This window comes from Cimex lectularius, unplaced genomic scaffold (genome assembly GCF_000648675.2).
Source record: "Cimex lectularius strain Harlan isolate CLEC.00 unplaced genomic scaffold, Clec_2.1 scaffold90, whole genome shotgun sequence".
Lineage (NCBI taxonomy): Eukaryota > Metazoa > Arthropoda > Insecta > Hemiptera > Cimicidae > Cimex > Cimex lectularius.
Window position 1 is genome coordinate 292,364 of NW_019392684.1, and position 17,358 is coordinate 309,721.

The window sequence follows — 17,358 nt, forward strand, 5'->3', positions numbered from 1 at the left end:
ATGTAGGATGTTCACCGCCACTACGTCAACGGAGGCCCTACATGGCGGGAACTCTGTCTCTCCCCTCTATCTGGACCCCAGCTGACAGTTTTAGTTGTTACCACCACGCGGTCCTACGAACACGTTTCTTTTTACGCTAATGTATTTTAATGTTAACTAGTTATCCTTTTACTTTTGTTTATGTGTTCTTTACCAATAAACTTTAAATCTTTATCTTTTTATTTGTGGGAGACCTTTAATTCCCTACATATATATACATATATACATATCTTTTTGTCTTTTCTTATGATTCATTTTTTCTGAGAGAGAGGGGGTGAAGGAGAGAGAGGGAGAAAGAGAGAAAAAATGAGAGAGAGGGAGGGAGAGAGAGATTTTGTGTGTGTGGTTATGAATGGGCAAGCGAATAAGAGTATTTGTGAGAGAGGGGGGAGAAGGAGCGAGAGGGAGAAAGAGAGAGAGTGAGTGCGAGGGAGGGAGAGGGAAAGGGAGAGAGAGAGAATTTGTTTGCGAAATAATCGATAGAATCACAAAGTAAATGAATGTGTTAAAGAGAAAGAAAAGCAGAGCAAAAAAAAAGAAGTAATTGAATAAGATTATTTGTCGTAGAGTGAGTGTGAATATGCAAGAGTGACTAAATTAAAAGGTACTAAAAGAGACAAAATTTTTTTTTTAGTATAGTGCGAAATTAATTATGGTCAGACTAAAACTGCAACCCGAGATCATAAGGGAGAAGGTATTAGATGAAGAAGTACGCTGAAAATGGTTTGATGCTTAAACTGAAAGATGATACTATTAAAGTTAATATTAATAAAACTTTGTAATAAAAAAAAATAATCTTGTGTTTTTTTGGGAGGAGGCAAATAAACACTGAAAAAGGAATTTAATAGCGTGATGTATTATTGTTTACAAAACAAGAAATAAATACTCTGGGAAAAGAAATTTTTTTGTGGTAACTACTTGAATACGAGAGGGTCTCAAAAAAATTTTTTTTTAGTTCAGAAAGGCAAATGTTTTGTTATCTCGTTAAACCGAAACTATACAACGTGAATGCAAATTTTGAAGGAAGCGAGAGATAATCTGGTATGTAAAAAAAACCACCGGTGAATTGGCCGGTTTTTCAATTTATGAACATCGGCAAATTAATCCCAGGAGGGGAACAAAAAAAAAAAAACAACAACAAATCATTATGCAGGGGGAAGTGTGATCACAAACGAAGTCCTGCTGTTTTGGAACGATATCCTTTTATAAAATCGAGCCTCGTGAACACATCTACAAACCAGTCGCCTCGTCCTTTACTCGACCGCCTTTATTAAACTGTCTGTTCCAATTTTGTACCGCGTTATTAAATTATAAAACGATTAATTTGCTCCAGGAATAGAAATCAAATGGAAGGAGGAAATCCTGGTGGGAGGAAATTTGAAACAACGATTAGCCAAAATTACTTTTTTTACAGTCTGAGTTCAGATTATTCGCTATGGTAAAAGTTAGTAAGTTCATGAGGTCCCAAGATGATCGGCGGCTATTGCGAATTAGTAGGTGGAGCTCTAACTAGTAAGTAATACATAATGAGTGGGCAGCATGGCGGGTTGGAAGCACCAATGGCAGGACGGCCACACCCTTCAAGCGACACTTGCTAATTATGCACACCCACTAACTACCACGTCCACTTTGGGTTAGAAAACCGGGAAAAGGAATTTTGAATATTTGTCGGGTTGAGGGAGAATTTATTCATGCTAATACATTACCTGGGCCTAGACTCAACTATTAACTGTACGGGTTTTTCAACATTTTTACATAGAAAATAATATGCAAGTTCTATTTATGACTTTTACCAAGATTTTCTAACCTTGTACAACATAAAAATAACAAAAGTCTTATTTTGTCTATAAATCTATTTAAAAAAACCTAAATACAATTATTAGCACGTACACTGCGAGTCAATCTTCGCTTATATGATTAAAAAAAAAAAAAAAGGATTACAAAAAATAGTTCAATGCTGTACGTGTTACCATTTCTCTTTTATTCTACGGTTAGTAAACAAATCAAGAGTAGTAAATTAAAAAAAGACCAGTACTTTTAAGTCATAAACATGTAGACACATAATTAATTGGTAGAACTAAGGCAGAGTGATAGGAGGAGTGGAGAAAAAATAAGAAATTAATACAATTTTAGAACGGAGAAAACAGAGAGAAAGAACACAGAAGCGAATTACAAGAGCAATTATTACAATACAATAAATTATAATTGTATTTAGTTTATGTAACTGTATGATAGATTGTGAGTGAGAGGAGAGAAGAAATATAAAGAAAGATCATACTGATGCGAGGGAAATGTACGCGCGCGCGCGTGTGAGAGAGAGGGAGAGAGAGAAAGAGAGAGTGAGAGAGAGAGGGAGAGGTGTTGTGTTTGTGTACGTTTTTGTTTGATTACGTGAGTCAATCAGATCGACGGAAAAAGAAGGTTTTTTTTATGAGTGAGATATAGAAAACAGTGTTGTTTTTTCTTACAACAAATATGCCAAATCGTCTGAAAAAATATAGTTCTTCAGGGTCTATGTTTTGCAGCCGATTAATTGATGTACCCACTTCACCTTTTTTTTTTTTTTTTGAAAAGTTATTTACTTACACAGTGAATGTGTCTGTTTTTATAAACGAGTTAGAGGGTTTAGAATACAAAGATACATTGATAAACTGCACGAGTTAGAGATGAAGATCGAGGAAGTAAATATAGATTGGTGAATGTATATTTTTCATTTTCATATTAGATTAAAAATCTTTACATTTAACACGATCTCCATATTAAATCCAATCGGTAAACGTAGGTCAAAAACTTTTTTTCGGAAGCTAATAAACAGAAGTGGGCACTTTGAAAAAATAGACTAATATTTAGTAAACGATTGGAAATTGTCTTTCCTTCCAGTATTGCCCGTACTGTATCAATACGGATAACGGGGTCACTACAGTCCATAAATACTGACTAATAAAAAACTCATGGAAGACCTCTGGAAATGTAATATAAAATCACTAACGTTTGAAAAACTTCCGGAAGAATTGAATTTTTTTCCTGTTAAATTCGGCATTCTTGAAGAGCTGTAGTTTTTAGTTAATTAGTAGACAAATTAAAATATATTGGGGTGCAAAATTAAGTATAAAACCAGAATTAATTACACCAGACTTCCTACCTTAAACTTAGTTTGATGAACTTAACTAGTATTCCTAGAAAAAAGTAAATTTTTTTGCTTATTTTTTGTCAATTTTTTTATTAAATAGAGAGGAAAAAACTATATACGATGGTTGTTTTTTGATGCAGTCAATTTTGGAAAAAAGAACGCGATAGGGTAGAAATAGCGAGAATATGCGAACCGTGTTGATCAAAGAGACAATTAACGCGAACCTGCCTTTTATATTTTGAAAATACTCGTTATTTCTACATATAATTTAACTCTTTATGGCCCAATGTTGTCGTAGAGCAGATGAATATTAGCAAATCAATTAATTAAGGGTTTTAGTTGAGATAAAAAAATCAGTGTCGCGAGCGGGTTTCGAACCCACGACCTTCGGCTAGATACGCCTCTACTCTACCCACCTTTTGAATTTTCCCTCATTTTTGGCATTTTTCGAGGGTCCGAGTTCAAAAGGTGGGGTTGAGATGGGAAGTTAGTGTCCGAGTGGATAGAAGTCGCGATAGCTCAAGTGGTAGAACAGCGTTGTACTGGCCGAAGGTCGTGGATTCGAATCCCGCTCGTGACACTGACTTTTTTATCTCAACTAAAAACCTTAATTAATTGACACATATTAATTGGTCAAGTGAACCACGAAATTAGCAAATCAGTTAAAAAGTTAGCGGAAATCCCGTAAATTTAGTGATAGAAAAAAATAAATCAGTCGTAGCAATAACAGGTAGTAGCTTAGTAGGGTCATCAGTGAGCCTGAACTAAATTAGCATTATTACCTGCTAACTTTAAACAAAATTTCTAAAGTTGGCATTATGCTGAAACAACTTTATACAAGAAAGGGTTAAATTAGGTTCACTTATAAACTGGGTATGAAAACTTTCATTTTTGTCAAATATAACAACCGATACAGTGGTGAGATGAAGGGCCATGTTGGAGATAGAAAATTCTAAAATGAAGATTTTAAATTGTGCGCTTAAAAAAATCATTATTGCCAATATACGGGATGAAACGACGAAGGACAAAAATTGCACCAGACTTAAACTTGGGTTTAGCTAAGCTCCAGCAAATTTGCTAAATTTGGTGTTGTCATGAAACAGCGTAGGGCAATTAAGTGCTAATAATGTTCTTTTTACCCAGAAATCTTTAGAATATGGTATACAAACTGGCACAGCATGTTGGAAAACATAAGCATGTGATATTCTTGGTTTAAGACGGGAAGTGGAATGGTTTTGAGTCATGTATAAATGTATGTTTTTAGTTGGTTCTAGTTAACCAAAGTAATTATTTAAATTGATTTATAATTTTTATATAAAATGTCCCACGATGCGGGACTTGAATCCAACCATTAGAGCTATATTGACTTCGGTCCCACGATACACCGACTGAAAAATATTTTTTATTGTAAGGTTGACTTGAATTGTAGATGATGTCTGTCGACAAATGGATTCGGGTGTTCAAATTTGGATTACCAAAGCCTTGAAATAAAGGCTTTCAAAAATAGTTGAGTTTTTAATGTTTCAAGCCAAGTTGACTATCCTGCGCCAGGGAAAAGGACGTGCACCGGTAGCCGATGACGAAAAATGTAAGCAATTTGAAAAAATCAAAATAAATTTTTCTCTCCGAGCTCGGTGGACGGTCGAAACTGAAGATGAAATATCCTCTTGTTTCGCGTCGTAAACGTCAAACAAGGACTTTCGAATGCCGACCAGATCGCCTTCGACAAAATAGCCGACGGCTTTGCCGCGCACGGGATTTCACATTCGCTCACCTTCTGGTTTTTATTGAAATATTTCTGCGAGTTTGGTTTTGGACAAAATCTGTCTTTTTTTCTTTCTTTCGAATAGGATTTATTACTGCAAGGTTGTAATGAATTGACTTGTTAATGATTCTAATTTACCATCTAACTCGTCCTGTGTAGGAACGGCTTTGAAATTTTAAATATTCATCGTCCTACTGGAAAAATCATAAATTAAGTTTTCGGCCTTTCTAGGCTAACAGAGTATACTGATGTCTTTCTACCAGAAATTTGGCCTCCAGAATATTCAATTTTGTCCTCATGGAAAACAAATTATTTGTAGGAGTGAATAATTTAAAAAAGTAACACAAGGTAATTAACAACTTTCTGGAGAAAAGACCTTAAATAAAAGCACATCGTTATTTAAGAGTTATAATTATCATTAAGTCTTCGGAAATGAATTAGTTCATTTATCTTTAACAGTAAGATGCAACTGCTTACCCTTGTGCATCCCTTGGTTATTTTGGCTGTCGTTCATTTTTGCCTGAAACAAAAACACAAAGATTAAATTTTATGTGTTACATCTATTGACGAATAATCTGGATCTCAGTATGGTCTCGATGAAAAAACAATACAATTGTTACCGGCAACCTTTCGACTCGGTAGCTTGGTAGTAACAAGTTTTCGATTAGGTGGTTAGCTTGGCAGTAACAATTGAATTTTTTTTTCATTAGATCTTAAGTTTGGCAGTAACAATAGCATTTTTTCATTAGCTCCTTAGCTTGGCAGTAACAAGTGAATTTGTTTGTTCATTAGGTAGTTAGCTTGGCAGTAACAACTGAATTTATTTTTTCATTAGATCGAAAGATTGGCAGTAACAATAGAATTTTTTCATTAGGTCGTTAGCTTGGCAGTAACAACTGAATTTTTTTTATTAGATCGTTAGATTGGTGTAACAATTGAATATGTTTTTTCGTTAGGTCGTTAGCTTGGCAGTAACAATTGAATTTTTTTTATTAGATCGTTAGATTGGTGTAACAACTGAATTTGGTTTTTCATTAGGTCGTTAGCTTGGCAATAAAAATGGCAATTGTTTTTTAATTAGGCCGAAAGCTTGGTAGTAGCAATTGAATCTATTTTTTCATTGGGTCGTAAGATTGGCAGATAGAATTTTTTCATTAGCTCGTTAGCGTGGCAATAACCATTGAATTTGTTTTTTCATTAGGTAGTTTGCTTGGCAGTAATAATTGATTTTGTTTTTTATTAGATCAATAGGTTGGCGTAACAAATGAAATGGTTTTTAATTAGGCCGAAAGCTTGGCAGTGAAAATTGAATTGATTTTTTCATTAGGTCGAAGGCTTGGTTGTAACAATAGAATTTGTTTTTTTCATCCAGAACATACTAAGGCAATACTGTGATCGAGATTTTTCGTCACAAAAATTAAATAACGTTTATAGTGGGTAGTCAAGTTCGATTTTTTAATGAATGATATCTAGTACTTAAACTTGGTTTAAGTCCAAAAAAAGAACCATGAAAGCATCGAAAAAAAGTCATGAAAACATCGCAAGTCTGTCAGGTTCGTTCGAGCTGGAAAGGGAAGCCGTCCGAAGCCGAAAGGTGAAAAATGCTCTTGACAGATTAACCGTAAACTTTCGGGGGCCGACGATGGGTCCGACATCTGTCCATATTTGTGATGTGATTTACATAATCCTTCACATCGCGAGGCGTGTTCTTCAATCTAGGGCCAACTTAAACCTCAAAGCTGCTTAGGTTTTACTTTTGTATCCTCATTTCCATTTAAAATCGTACGGAATTGAGTTTATTTAGCCGTTTTAAACTCCTGTTCGTGCCATTATATGAAAATAGTTTTAGCTTTTTGAAGTTTTATTCGCAACGACAGAATCACCGGCGTTTTTGTTTTGAGGCGGCGGTCAAAAAAAGAAAAGAATGAAAACCGCAAGGATGTCGAGGATCGTGGTGTCCGTAATGGCAACTTCCCAAGTTGGGCATAGGCGGTTTTGGATTTCGACAGTGGGATCTTAAAGGGGGTCGCCTTTTTGAATATAACGCTAAAATTAAGAGTGAAACATTTGACATTTAGGTCAATCCAAGCCAATTGATACAAAACAAAATCGATATGACGCTCAGTAAATATAAATTTGACAGTTAACACGTTCGCCTTGTAGAATAAGTACAAGGGCTATCAAAAATTCTCCCCAAATTGCCAAATTACAAATATAACTGACTTTTCCGAAGAAGAGTTGCAGCTTAAGATATATTTCCAATATAAGGGTTGATTGAGCAAAAAATACAAACTGATATTATACGGGGAGGCTACGGACGTGGGATCTCACCTATTGTATTAAACAACTTGAGCAGAAAATATTTTAAGTATATTTTTTTTGTGAGTCGAAATTTTTTTATTATAAATTTATTTATTAAAACTGATCTTATTAGACCAACCATTAATTTTACAATAATATAAGAGAATAAATAAATGTTACCATTCTTATAAACCCATAATGTTTTATTCTTCCTAAGAACGTGGTTAAATGGTAAATGTTATTTAAAAATGAAACAATGGCTAAAAATGACAATTAATTAAGGTTTTTAGTTGAGATGAAAAAAGCTAATGGCACGAGAGGGATTCGAACCCACGACCTTCGGCTAGATACGCCGCTGCTCTACCACTTGAGCTATCGTGACTTCGATCCTCTCGGACACCAAATTCCCATTTCAACCCCACCTTTCGAATTTTCCCTCCTTTTTGCCGTTTTTCAAATGCCGTGTAATCTATTTGATTCTCGTCGAGAAATGAAATGGCCACGGAGAGCTTTAGTCAAGGTACAGGTGAATTGGAAGATATTTATTGGTCAAGCGGACCACAAAAACTAGTGAATTTAATAGGTTAAAATGAAGTATCTTCACTGAAGCCCTCCGTGGCCATTTCATTTGTTGCCGAGCATCAAATAGATTACACGACATTTCACGAGCGGGAATGGATCGAAGTCACGATAGCTCAAGTGGTAGAGTAGCGGCGTATCTAGCCGAGGGTCGTGGGTTCGAATCCCGCTCGTGACACTGACTTTTTTATCTCAACCAAAAACCTTAATTAATTGTAAAATATTACTTGGCCAAGCGGACCGCGACTTTAATAAGATTTACATTTCACTATTCACTATTCATTTTAACTACACAGGTTCATATGGCTTTGTCGTTATATGCCATATGAAGTTATGTAGTTAAGTATATTTAAAAAGAAATATGTTTTGCTGCATTACAGTCCTTGTATTTCCAGATTATTATTGAAGGTTTAGTTTTTTTACTTAAGAAAATAATAATTTACGTTTTTTTGTTGTTGTTAGAAACCTAGAAGTAATAATATTTGAAGTGTTTGCTAAGTTGTTCGATCACCTATTATGTATTGAATGCTCGTATTTGTAACTTTACTCTCCTTGTTTTTCTTCGTGTTTAAATTAGTTTAATTTTTAAGCAACAACGTTGATAATTTTCTTTCGCAAAAACATGTAAGAATACCAATTTTAGGTTTTTTCCATATATTGCACCTTCGAATGGTTCCGATTTTTCCCATAAAACTCAAAAGTAGAGATAACGTTGGAAGAGCTGAATTGATCTACAGAAAACTTCACGCAGTTTAGAACTCTGTAGGATACACGCAATGGCGGGAAAGTGTTCAGTAAAGAAATCAGAACCGGAGATAGAAAATAAAAAGTTTGAGGCGATTTTGTTAATTTCATTCCTAATTTTCTCACTTATAATGACGAATCGTATAAACTATTGTCTTAGCATGAAAAAAGAACTACCGAGGATTTTTAAAAAGTTTGCATAACGTTCAATTTAGATGTAATCCAGACGAGTTGGAAATTTTTGAGTAGAACAAAACAATTGAGGAAAAATTTCTATTTTGGGTTTACCATTTACCCATACCCATGCGACGGCTTTAAAGGGTGCTTGAAATGAAACGGAATTTGACGACTCTAGTCTCATGTAATTGATTAATTATTTAGACTAAAAAAATCGATCTCGTTGCTGAGGAACTTTACAGACAAAGGACAAAAATACTTTGTAAAGTTTTGTTTTATCTTAATTTTTTCTCATAATATCATCAAATTTATATTTATGTTGACACTTGGATGAATGGAAAGATGAATTTCCAACGGTTGTCAACGTTGAATTTGGATAAAATCCAGAAGATTTATTAATTTTTGAGTTAAAAAAGTAAAAAAATGTCTATTTTGAGTTTGCCATAAAAATTGGCATTTGATGGCTTTAAAGGGTTCTTCAAACGATTCCGAATTTGACGGATCTAGTCTCATGTAATTACTTTATAACTCAAGATTTAAAAATCTTCCTAAAAACTTCTCTTATTAGTCACCCAGCAAATGTTGAATTTAAAATTTGTCTTGGTACAACACTAGTCCGGAAGTGTATATTGCTGGAAGAAACAACATCACATTGATGATTTATTGAATGATTTTCCTTTTTTCTAACATTAATTTTTAACATATTATACGAGGAAATTTATAGTGTTTTTGTTGCTTTTATCTTTATTTTCACACCAATCATAACACAAAATTTAAATTTATTTTGACATTTGGTTGTACGAGAAGATACAATATTAATCTGGTTGTAACATATGAATTTTTCAGTGGAACATCAAACATCGGAGTAAATAAAAATTGCCCTGGGATATCCAGCTCAAAAATATATATAATTTCGTGTATAATATTTACAGGAAGTTAAACCCTTGTAAACATCACTCAATGACACACGTCTGGCCTCCGTAAATATATTAAAACGGGAGAAATAAAATAAATTAAACATTTAAGGTGTTTTTGTTGATTTCATTTATATTTTTCTCACTTTTAATGATAAATCAACTAAATTTTATTGACATAGGCACACAGAAGATGGATATAACTTGTCAAAGATTGTAATTCCGTGGACATTGGATAATTTTCAGTGAAATTAAGCTTCTTTTTTTTTAACAAACACCGAGGAAAAATATACCAATTTAAATGGTGCTTAAAACAAATTTGAATTGATTTTTTTCCAAAAACAGTAAAATTTACTGAAAGTGCCTTTTAGTTTTTGTAACTTTTAATATATCTGTGTACATAATGTAATGCGATCCTGCACATGTTTTCTTCTTCCTCGGTAGAAAAAAATACTAGTTGGTATATAATAACCTTGAAATACATGCACAACAAATTTTTTTATAATTATTTAATTTTTTTCTAGACTCCTAGACCCCCAATTGCAAGAAAACTGAGACACGTTTCTATTATTTTTTGACCTAGTATCACAAAAAAAAAAAAAAAAATCATTGCAATCCATGATCACACATCCCTGATCTCCCTTTGTAAGTGAAAACTCAGGATACATCTAAAATGTGGTAGAATTTGTATTAATAAATAAACATTCAATATTCGCCACCTAGAATTCGCATTGTAGTACTAAATTTATTTAAATTTTGGAAACTCCTATGCAACCTAAATAATGTTTAAGTTTCTTAACTATCTAAAAAAAACTTTAGACTAATTATTACTAATTATTTTCCATATTTAAATATTAAATAAATTAAACATTCAATGTTGCATTTTTGCGATTTTTCATGAAAAATACGAAAAAATATAGTAAAGAGGCCACCAAATCCGCTTTGATGTAGTCACTTTGCCAACGTTTCTATTTTCTAAAATTTTTAGAAAAAATAATTATTGACTAATTGACATCACGAAAGTACGTCAAACAACAACCTACAATATAATCGTTGGTAGAACTGGAAAAATTCAGCTCATCAAGAAATCAAATTCTATTATTGGCTATTTATTTACGCAATTCTAAGCTAGTTATGCAAGCTAATTAAGCAAGGTAAAGTGTCTTAGACTTTTTAATATTAAATAAATTACCTATTCATAGTTGCATTTTCGCTTTTTTCGATGAAAAAATCCGATTAAAAATATAGAGACCATTAAATCCGGTTTGAAGTAGTAAGACTTTGACAAATGGTCTTAATTGTGTTTTATAATGAAATGGGAAAACTTTTTAAAAATTATTTCATTTCTACCCTATAAATATTTTTACATATTATAAATGTGACCAACGATTTTTTTCACACGTTCACACTAATGCCAACGCTGTACGAGTAGGACAAAAGGCCAAGGTTGGTAGGCAATCTCTATATTAAAGCGACAAGGCGATGGGATGGGAATGTGTAGAGAGGGCTCGAACAGTAGGATTAAAATGGTTCGAGAGGTTGGTGTGAAAATGATGATGATGTTGGATGGCTTGGCAGAACCCCACAGTTCCAAACCGCATGTCCAAAGTGGTCACTGTATAGTCTTGTAGAAGGTTAATCGAGTCGTGATGGTCAAGACGGATTTTAGTCCTAGAAGTCTTGTTAGTTGTCCAAGTGTTCTGTTGTCTCTTAATTCTTGCGTGGATTCCACGTCGGTCTGCTATCTAGGTATAGTTCTGAGCATTTGAGTTGAATGTTCGGTATGTCTTTGTAGTTGATGTACAATAAAGGGCAAGACGGTTTTTTTTATCAACGTGAGCGTACACCCAGTAGATTTTTCTTCATTCAGTCTTGCCCTCCACATTTTTCACCAGGCTCAGATGTACTCAAGGTGTTCTTGGCTGTTAGGTAGCTTGGATAGGATTGGAGAACCACCACCGCATAGTGTGCAGGTAGGTCAGCAGTATAAATAATAAATCCATATTTGTTTGGTTGACCATAGTAATTATTCTAATTAACCATTCTTTTCATCTAAGGTCTTTGGTTGAGATGAAAACTTAATTAATATAAATAATACAAAAGATAGGACCAAGTATGCTTCCTTGTGGGACGCCTGCTTGACTCTGTCTGAATTCCGAGAGCTCATTGTCGCAGCTCACTCTGAATCTAATGCTAAATTTAGTTCAATGTCACATATCCCAATCAATAAAATCAGTTATGATCAGATTGATAAGCGATCCATGAAATTATGCCCCACACTGCGTACTTTCTAAAAAAAAAACCAAATACACCTCTGATTGCCAATTGTGTTGGAAATTCAGTTAATTAAGGTTTTTAGTTGAGACAAAAAAGTCAATGGCACGAGCGGGATTCGAACCCACGACCTTCGCCGCGGCTTGAGCTATCGTGACTTCGATCCACTCGGACACTAACTTCCCACCTCAACCCCACCTTTTGAACTCGGACCCTTGAAAAATGGCAAAAAGGAGGGAAAATTCGAAAAGTGGGGTTGAGATAGGAAGTCAATGTCCGAGTGGATCGCGATCACAATAGTTCAAGTGGTAGAGCAGCAGCGTATTTATTCGAAGCCGTGGGTTCGAATACCGCTGGTGACACTGACTTTTTTGTCTCAACTAAAAACCTTAATTAATTGAAAGATATTAATTTGTCAAGTGGACCACGAAAGCTAGTGAACGGAATGTGTTGGAAATGTTGCATGTTCTAAGCATAAAAATGCAGTTTGACAAGTACTAAATTTTACCTCTTTTAACTTAGCCTAATATTAACTTGGTGTAAATAAAGGAAACAAATGTAAAAAGATCAGAGATAAATAATCCTCTTTAATTTTTATTTTTGACAACCCAGTTCAAACACCGCGTAAGAATCTGATCCTATAACATTTTTTATGCTAATGATTATAGAGCCGAATACGTTTAATTCATTATCCGACTTGCAATTAAAAGGGGCTTGGGAAAGTTAAGACATTAGCGGTAAACGATGATTGAATAGGGCACACGGGTCCGATATTGAGTTAGAGCCAAATATCGCAATTCGGTTCGAAAAGGCCCCTCGTTTGGATCAGCGCCGGAACTTAACATATCAATTAGCATGTAAGAGGATGGGGGAGCCGGTATGATAAATGCCCTTGATAAATATAGGCAGGAGGCGTAGGAGCGAGGAGAAGGAGAGCCCAATAGAGGTGTAGACACGACCCTACCCTATTACACCGCCTTGTCAAATCACCATAAATCATCTTGATCTCCTCGAATTAACGTATTAACCGAAAACTAGTTTTATTTAAACGAGTCTTGTCCTTAATCCTTTTCTTTTCCGCGCAATGGGCGGGAGAGAAAACCGTAAGAACTCGTTTCGCCAAAAGATACTTCCTATTGATTTGAGGTCGAACATAAAAATAAATAAATAAAAAATAAAATACTATAAGGATTTTATTGCATTTTTTAATAATGCAGTTCACAATTAGAGTCTTGCTTTTAGTAGTAGTAAGTTTGGTATGCCTTATCGTTTTTTTCGTATGTTTTCCAAAACTTTTCTTTCTTGTTCGTGATTCACCTTTTTGACTTATCATTTATCCATCTAACCTGTTTATTCCTTTTTGATTATTTTGTGAATATTTCCATTGCATACTCTCTCTAGCTTCACATAAGGCACATTATAAAAATATGTCTTACTACAACCATTGCCCATGTACCATGCTGTACAACAGGTCTATGTGCGTAAGTTTTGTATGGCCTATTAGTAATCGACACCATACATTGCAACAGTTTTTTTCTTAAGTATCCCGTAATTTTTTTTGGTTCGTGATAATAATGATTAATTGTTGTTTTTCAATGCCAAAGTTAAGTAAAAAATTTTTTCCGTTTTTTGACTAGCAAACCTATGTATCACAGGGGCGATGAGAACAACCCCTACAAACGCATTAGAAACCTTGCTAAACCTACCTCCATTGAAAATATTCATACAAGGAGAGGCTAGGAAAAGCTCATTTAGGCTCCAAAAACAATTAAATTGGAAAGGAACCAAACAATTCGGGCATACAACCATAATCAATAAACTCAGACACCCATTATTAGAAATGGGGACTGACTACATGATCCCGGAAACAATCTTCATAACTTCCTATAACGTCTCATCGGACTATAAAGGAGAGGAAGAACCAGGAGAGCACCAGAGATCAGGCGTTTTCTGTACAAGCCCCAAACATGAGCAATCAAACTCATTAGGGAAGTACATGTTCGGTCTTTCAAGCAGAAATACATGCCATCAATGCTTGTGCCCTGGAAAATCTTAAAAGAGGTTACACTGACAAAAAAATCCTCATAAGATCAGACAGCCCCGCAGCTATTAAAGCATTGGCATGTAAAAGAATTACATCAAAACTAGTCAGTAATGTATCCAAAATCTCCAAAACCTGGGAAAACCCAACAACCTGTTGATATCTTGGGTGCCAGGGCACAGGGGAATTCTGGGTAACGAAGAGGCGGACAAACTGGCCAGAAGAGGATCTGCAAGACCATACATAGGCCCCGAACCTATCCTTGGGATAACAAAAACAAACATAGATTCCTCCATCGCAGAATGGATCCAAGCAAAACAAAGAGAGAAGTGGATAAACTCTAGCGGTGCTAGACATAGTAAACTTATGATAAAACAACCCTCACCAAAATTGGCAAAAGCATTGCTGCAATTGGAGAGGGCAAAACTCAGAGGAGTGGTGGGACTAATAACCGGTCACTGGCATCTGAGAAAACATCTACACAACATGGGTATATACAATGATAATCCCATTTGCAGATTATGTAATAAGGAGGGGGAATCAGCCACTCATATCTTCTTCGAATGCGAAGCAACAGCTCAATGGAGGTTTAACCTAACGTACGAAAAAGACTCAGGGAACCGAATTGCAGCAATAACAGTCAATGGCCTGATACTTCTGAGAAGAAGGATTGAGTCCATTGACTAAACTAGGGAACTGGGAAGGTACAATAAGCCAGAAGGCTGCAGTGCCTGGGGAATACAAGCCCCGCTTCCCAGTATCCTTTCCACTATACCATACCATACCATACCATACCCTTTTTTGATCCATCCCGTTTTCTAAATATTTCCTTCCTCTCTGATTATTTTGTAAATACTTCCATTACACGCAACCATGAGAACGGAAGTAAACTCTGTGAAGTGCTTATGGTATAAGCACAACTATAAGAAGGTTTAGGGAATAGCACACTGGCATACCTGCTAGCAGTTCAAGTGCTAACTATATAGTCCTTGTTTGCTATTAGTTCCCAATCAGTTGCGTCAAAAAATTTCTCGAATTGAACACGATTAGCACAGGTTGCACGAATAACCCTTCCATCTTGACATAAAGTATCTGTGTTTTTTCTAAGCTAAGTTCATTAATAAAAATTTTCAACGGATAATTTGGACATAATGCCTCTCTTCCTAAACCTACACCAAGTTTCATCCACGAAATCCGACCCATTGGCCGGATGATGAAGTAGTGTCGGTGAAAAATAAAATATTTCTTACCAACCGTTGTTCTGTTCAAGAAGTATATGTGTGCAAGTTTGGTATGCCCTATCCTTAATTGGCACCCTTTAACGCTTCGAATATTTTGTTTTAACGCTTTCTTTCGCTAACTTTGCTTTAACTTAGCGAAATTCGTTGTCCCTGATGTTATTTACCAGTTTCCTAAGACAAGACTTAAAAAAAGAAGATCTTGAATAATACTACCACTGGAGAAGTTCATTTCCTTAGGATTTCAAAAGTTTATGAGTACTTATTTATAATTCACAACGATTAATTCTATAGTTTAATGCCAAAGATATGTAAAATGGCGGAGTTTTTAGTTTATCTGTTTAACAGTGCCTTGATGGCAATCGTTTAAAGAAATTTAATTTTATCTTGTTTTTTTCAACCTTCATTTTTTCTCTTTTCTTCCTTCCTGATTATTTTGTAAATACTTCCAATACAAGCAAGTAAGTCAGAACGCAGCCAAAGTTCAACCATAAAAATCTTTAACAGACACCACACTAGCACGCCTCAGAGCGTTCTACTAGTACTTTAAAAAAAGTCTCGATTTAAACACGCATACATTTTTTCTGAGTTGTTTGAAGACAAAACAAAACAAAGGAGATTCACCCAACCGTCGTATCATGTTGTGTAAGCATGGACATGGAGGCCGCGGTAACCAAGTTTAAGGGTCGGACAATCGCGTAGAACCTACGGTCGTCTGTTCGAGTCCTACCGCCACTCATGTAATTTCTGCCCTTTTCTATCCACCAAAAACATCCTAATCTAATCCACAACCAGTACGAATAATTGAAAATTAATATACTTGCTCATGATTAATAGCGATTAGTTGATTTTTTTTTTTTTTGAAGATCAAAGTAAACAGGTGAGCTCGTTTAAAGAAACTGAATATTCTCCTGTTTTTTTTATCTAGGTGTAGTTGTGTTGGGAAGTTCAACTCAGCAGTGAAAAATTCATTTAACAAAGGCTTGAGAGCACTTGGGAAGTCTAGAGACGTCTTAATAAAGGGTAGATCGCGTTCATTAGAAACGAAAAAGACTGTTTGATTCTATTGTTGCTGCCTCATACTTGTATTCTGCGGAATTGTGGTCCCTTGGCCATTTTAACGAAATGGATAAATTACAAGTACGGTATTTTAAGCAACTTAACCATTTGCCCAGAAATACTCTTAGTCACTATGTAAGGATTGAGCTTGAACTTGAGCCAATTACCGTGTGCAGTTGCTAAAATTTTTAGCATTTTAAATTTGTGGATAAAAGTATTGAGCACGGAAAATGGTTCGCTTCTGAAAACATCCTTTCATGATGTCTGCCGTAAGACCAATCCATCAGCATGCGATTTAAAAGTAAATTATAGGGACTGGCTCTATCAATTGCAAAAGTTATTGATTGGTATAGGTAACAAGATGTGCCTTTTGCGACCCTGAATGTCTAAAACACGAAAAAGAAAATATTTTGTCGAAGTGGGAAAATAATCTGTACTCAATAGACATAGAAAAGGTGCTAAACTCAAAATTTAACCCTTTTTATAGTAAAATCATCTACTTGTATAAATGTGAAAACTATTTACGAATAATTTGTCAATAAATAACGAAAGATTATTTATACAACTAAGGCTATCTAGTGCTAAGGAAATCAATATTTTTGTAAATGGGCTCAAATATGTAATTGACACACAATCAATGTGCTCTTTGTGTAAATTGTTTGAAGAGGTGTCCAATTTACCAACCTTAAAGATCCTTTTATTCAAAACAGTGCATAGATACATGTGTAAATAGTAACAATTTAGACAAATTTGAGTTCTTGCTAAAATTTGAAGCAAAAACTTTCAATTTTGTTTATGAAGCACTTAAATTCTGAGCTTTTATTGTCAATGAATGATGGTTTATTGTTGCGTCATGTAATTATTGATTTTAAGTTAAGCGCCATATATTTATGTAATTTGATTAGTTCTTACATGCTATTATTATTATTATCGGGTTGTCCGGAAAATAATGCAGGATTTTAAGTTTTCATTAAAAAAAATCTATATAAAATATTCTGTTTACGTTTACAGGATTACTCATTTGTATGAATGTCAACACTTATTAATCCTCTTCCAAATGATATTGTTTGTTTACCTCTGTAGCATTCCGCTACTTG

The 17,358-nt window shown here is 34.8% G+C and overlaps 1 protein-coding gene across 6 annotated transcripts in view; it reads right to left on the bottom strand.

Annotated features, from left to right (window-relative positions):
- Positions 1-17,358, bottom strand: part of LOC106666508 (zinc finger protein rotund-like) — a 352,459-nt gene that overhangs the window by 134,310 nt on the left and 200,791 nt on the right. For all 6 annotated transcript variants that reach the window (XM_014393760.2, XM_024225721.1, XM_014393762.2 and 3 more), the window contains one exon: positions 5,412-5,454. In XM_014393760.2, the coding sequence (XP_014249246.2) occupies positions 5,412-5,454 (43 nt within the window). The remainder of the gene's footprint in view (positions 1-5,411; positions 5,455-17,358) is intronic.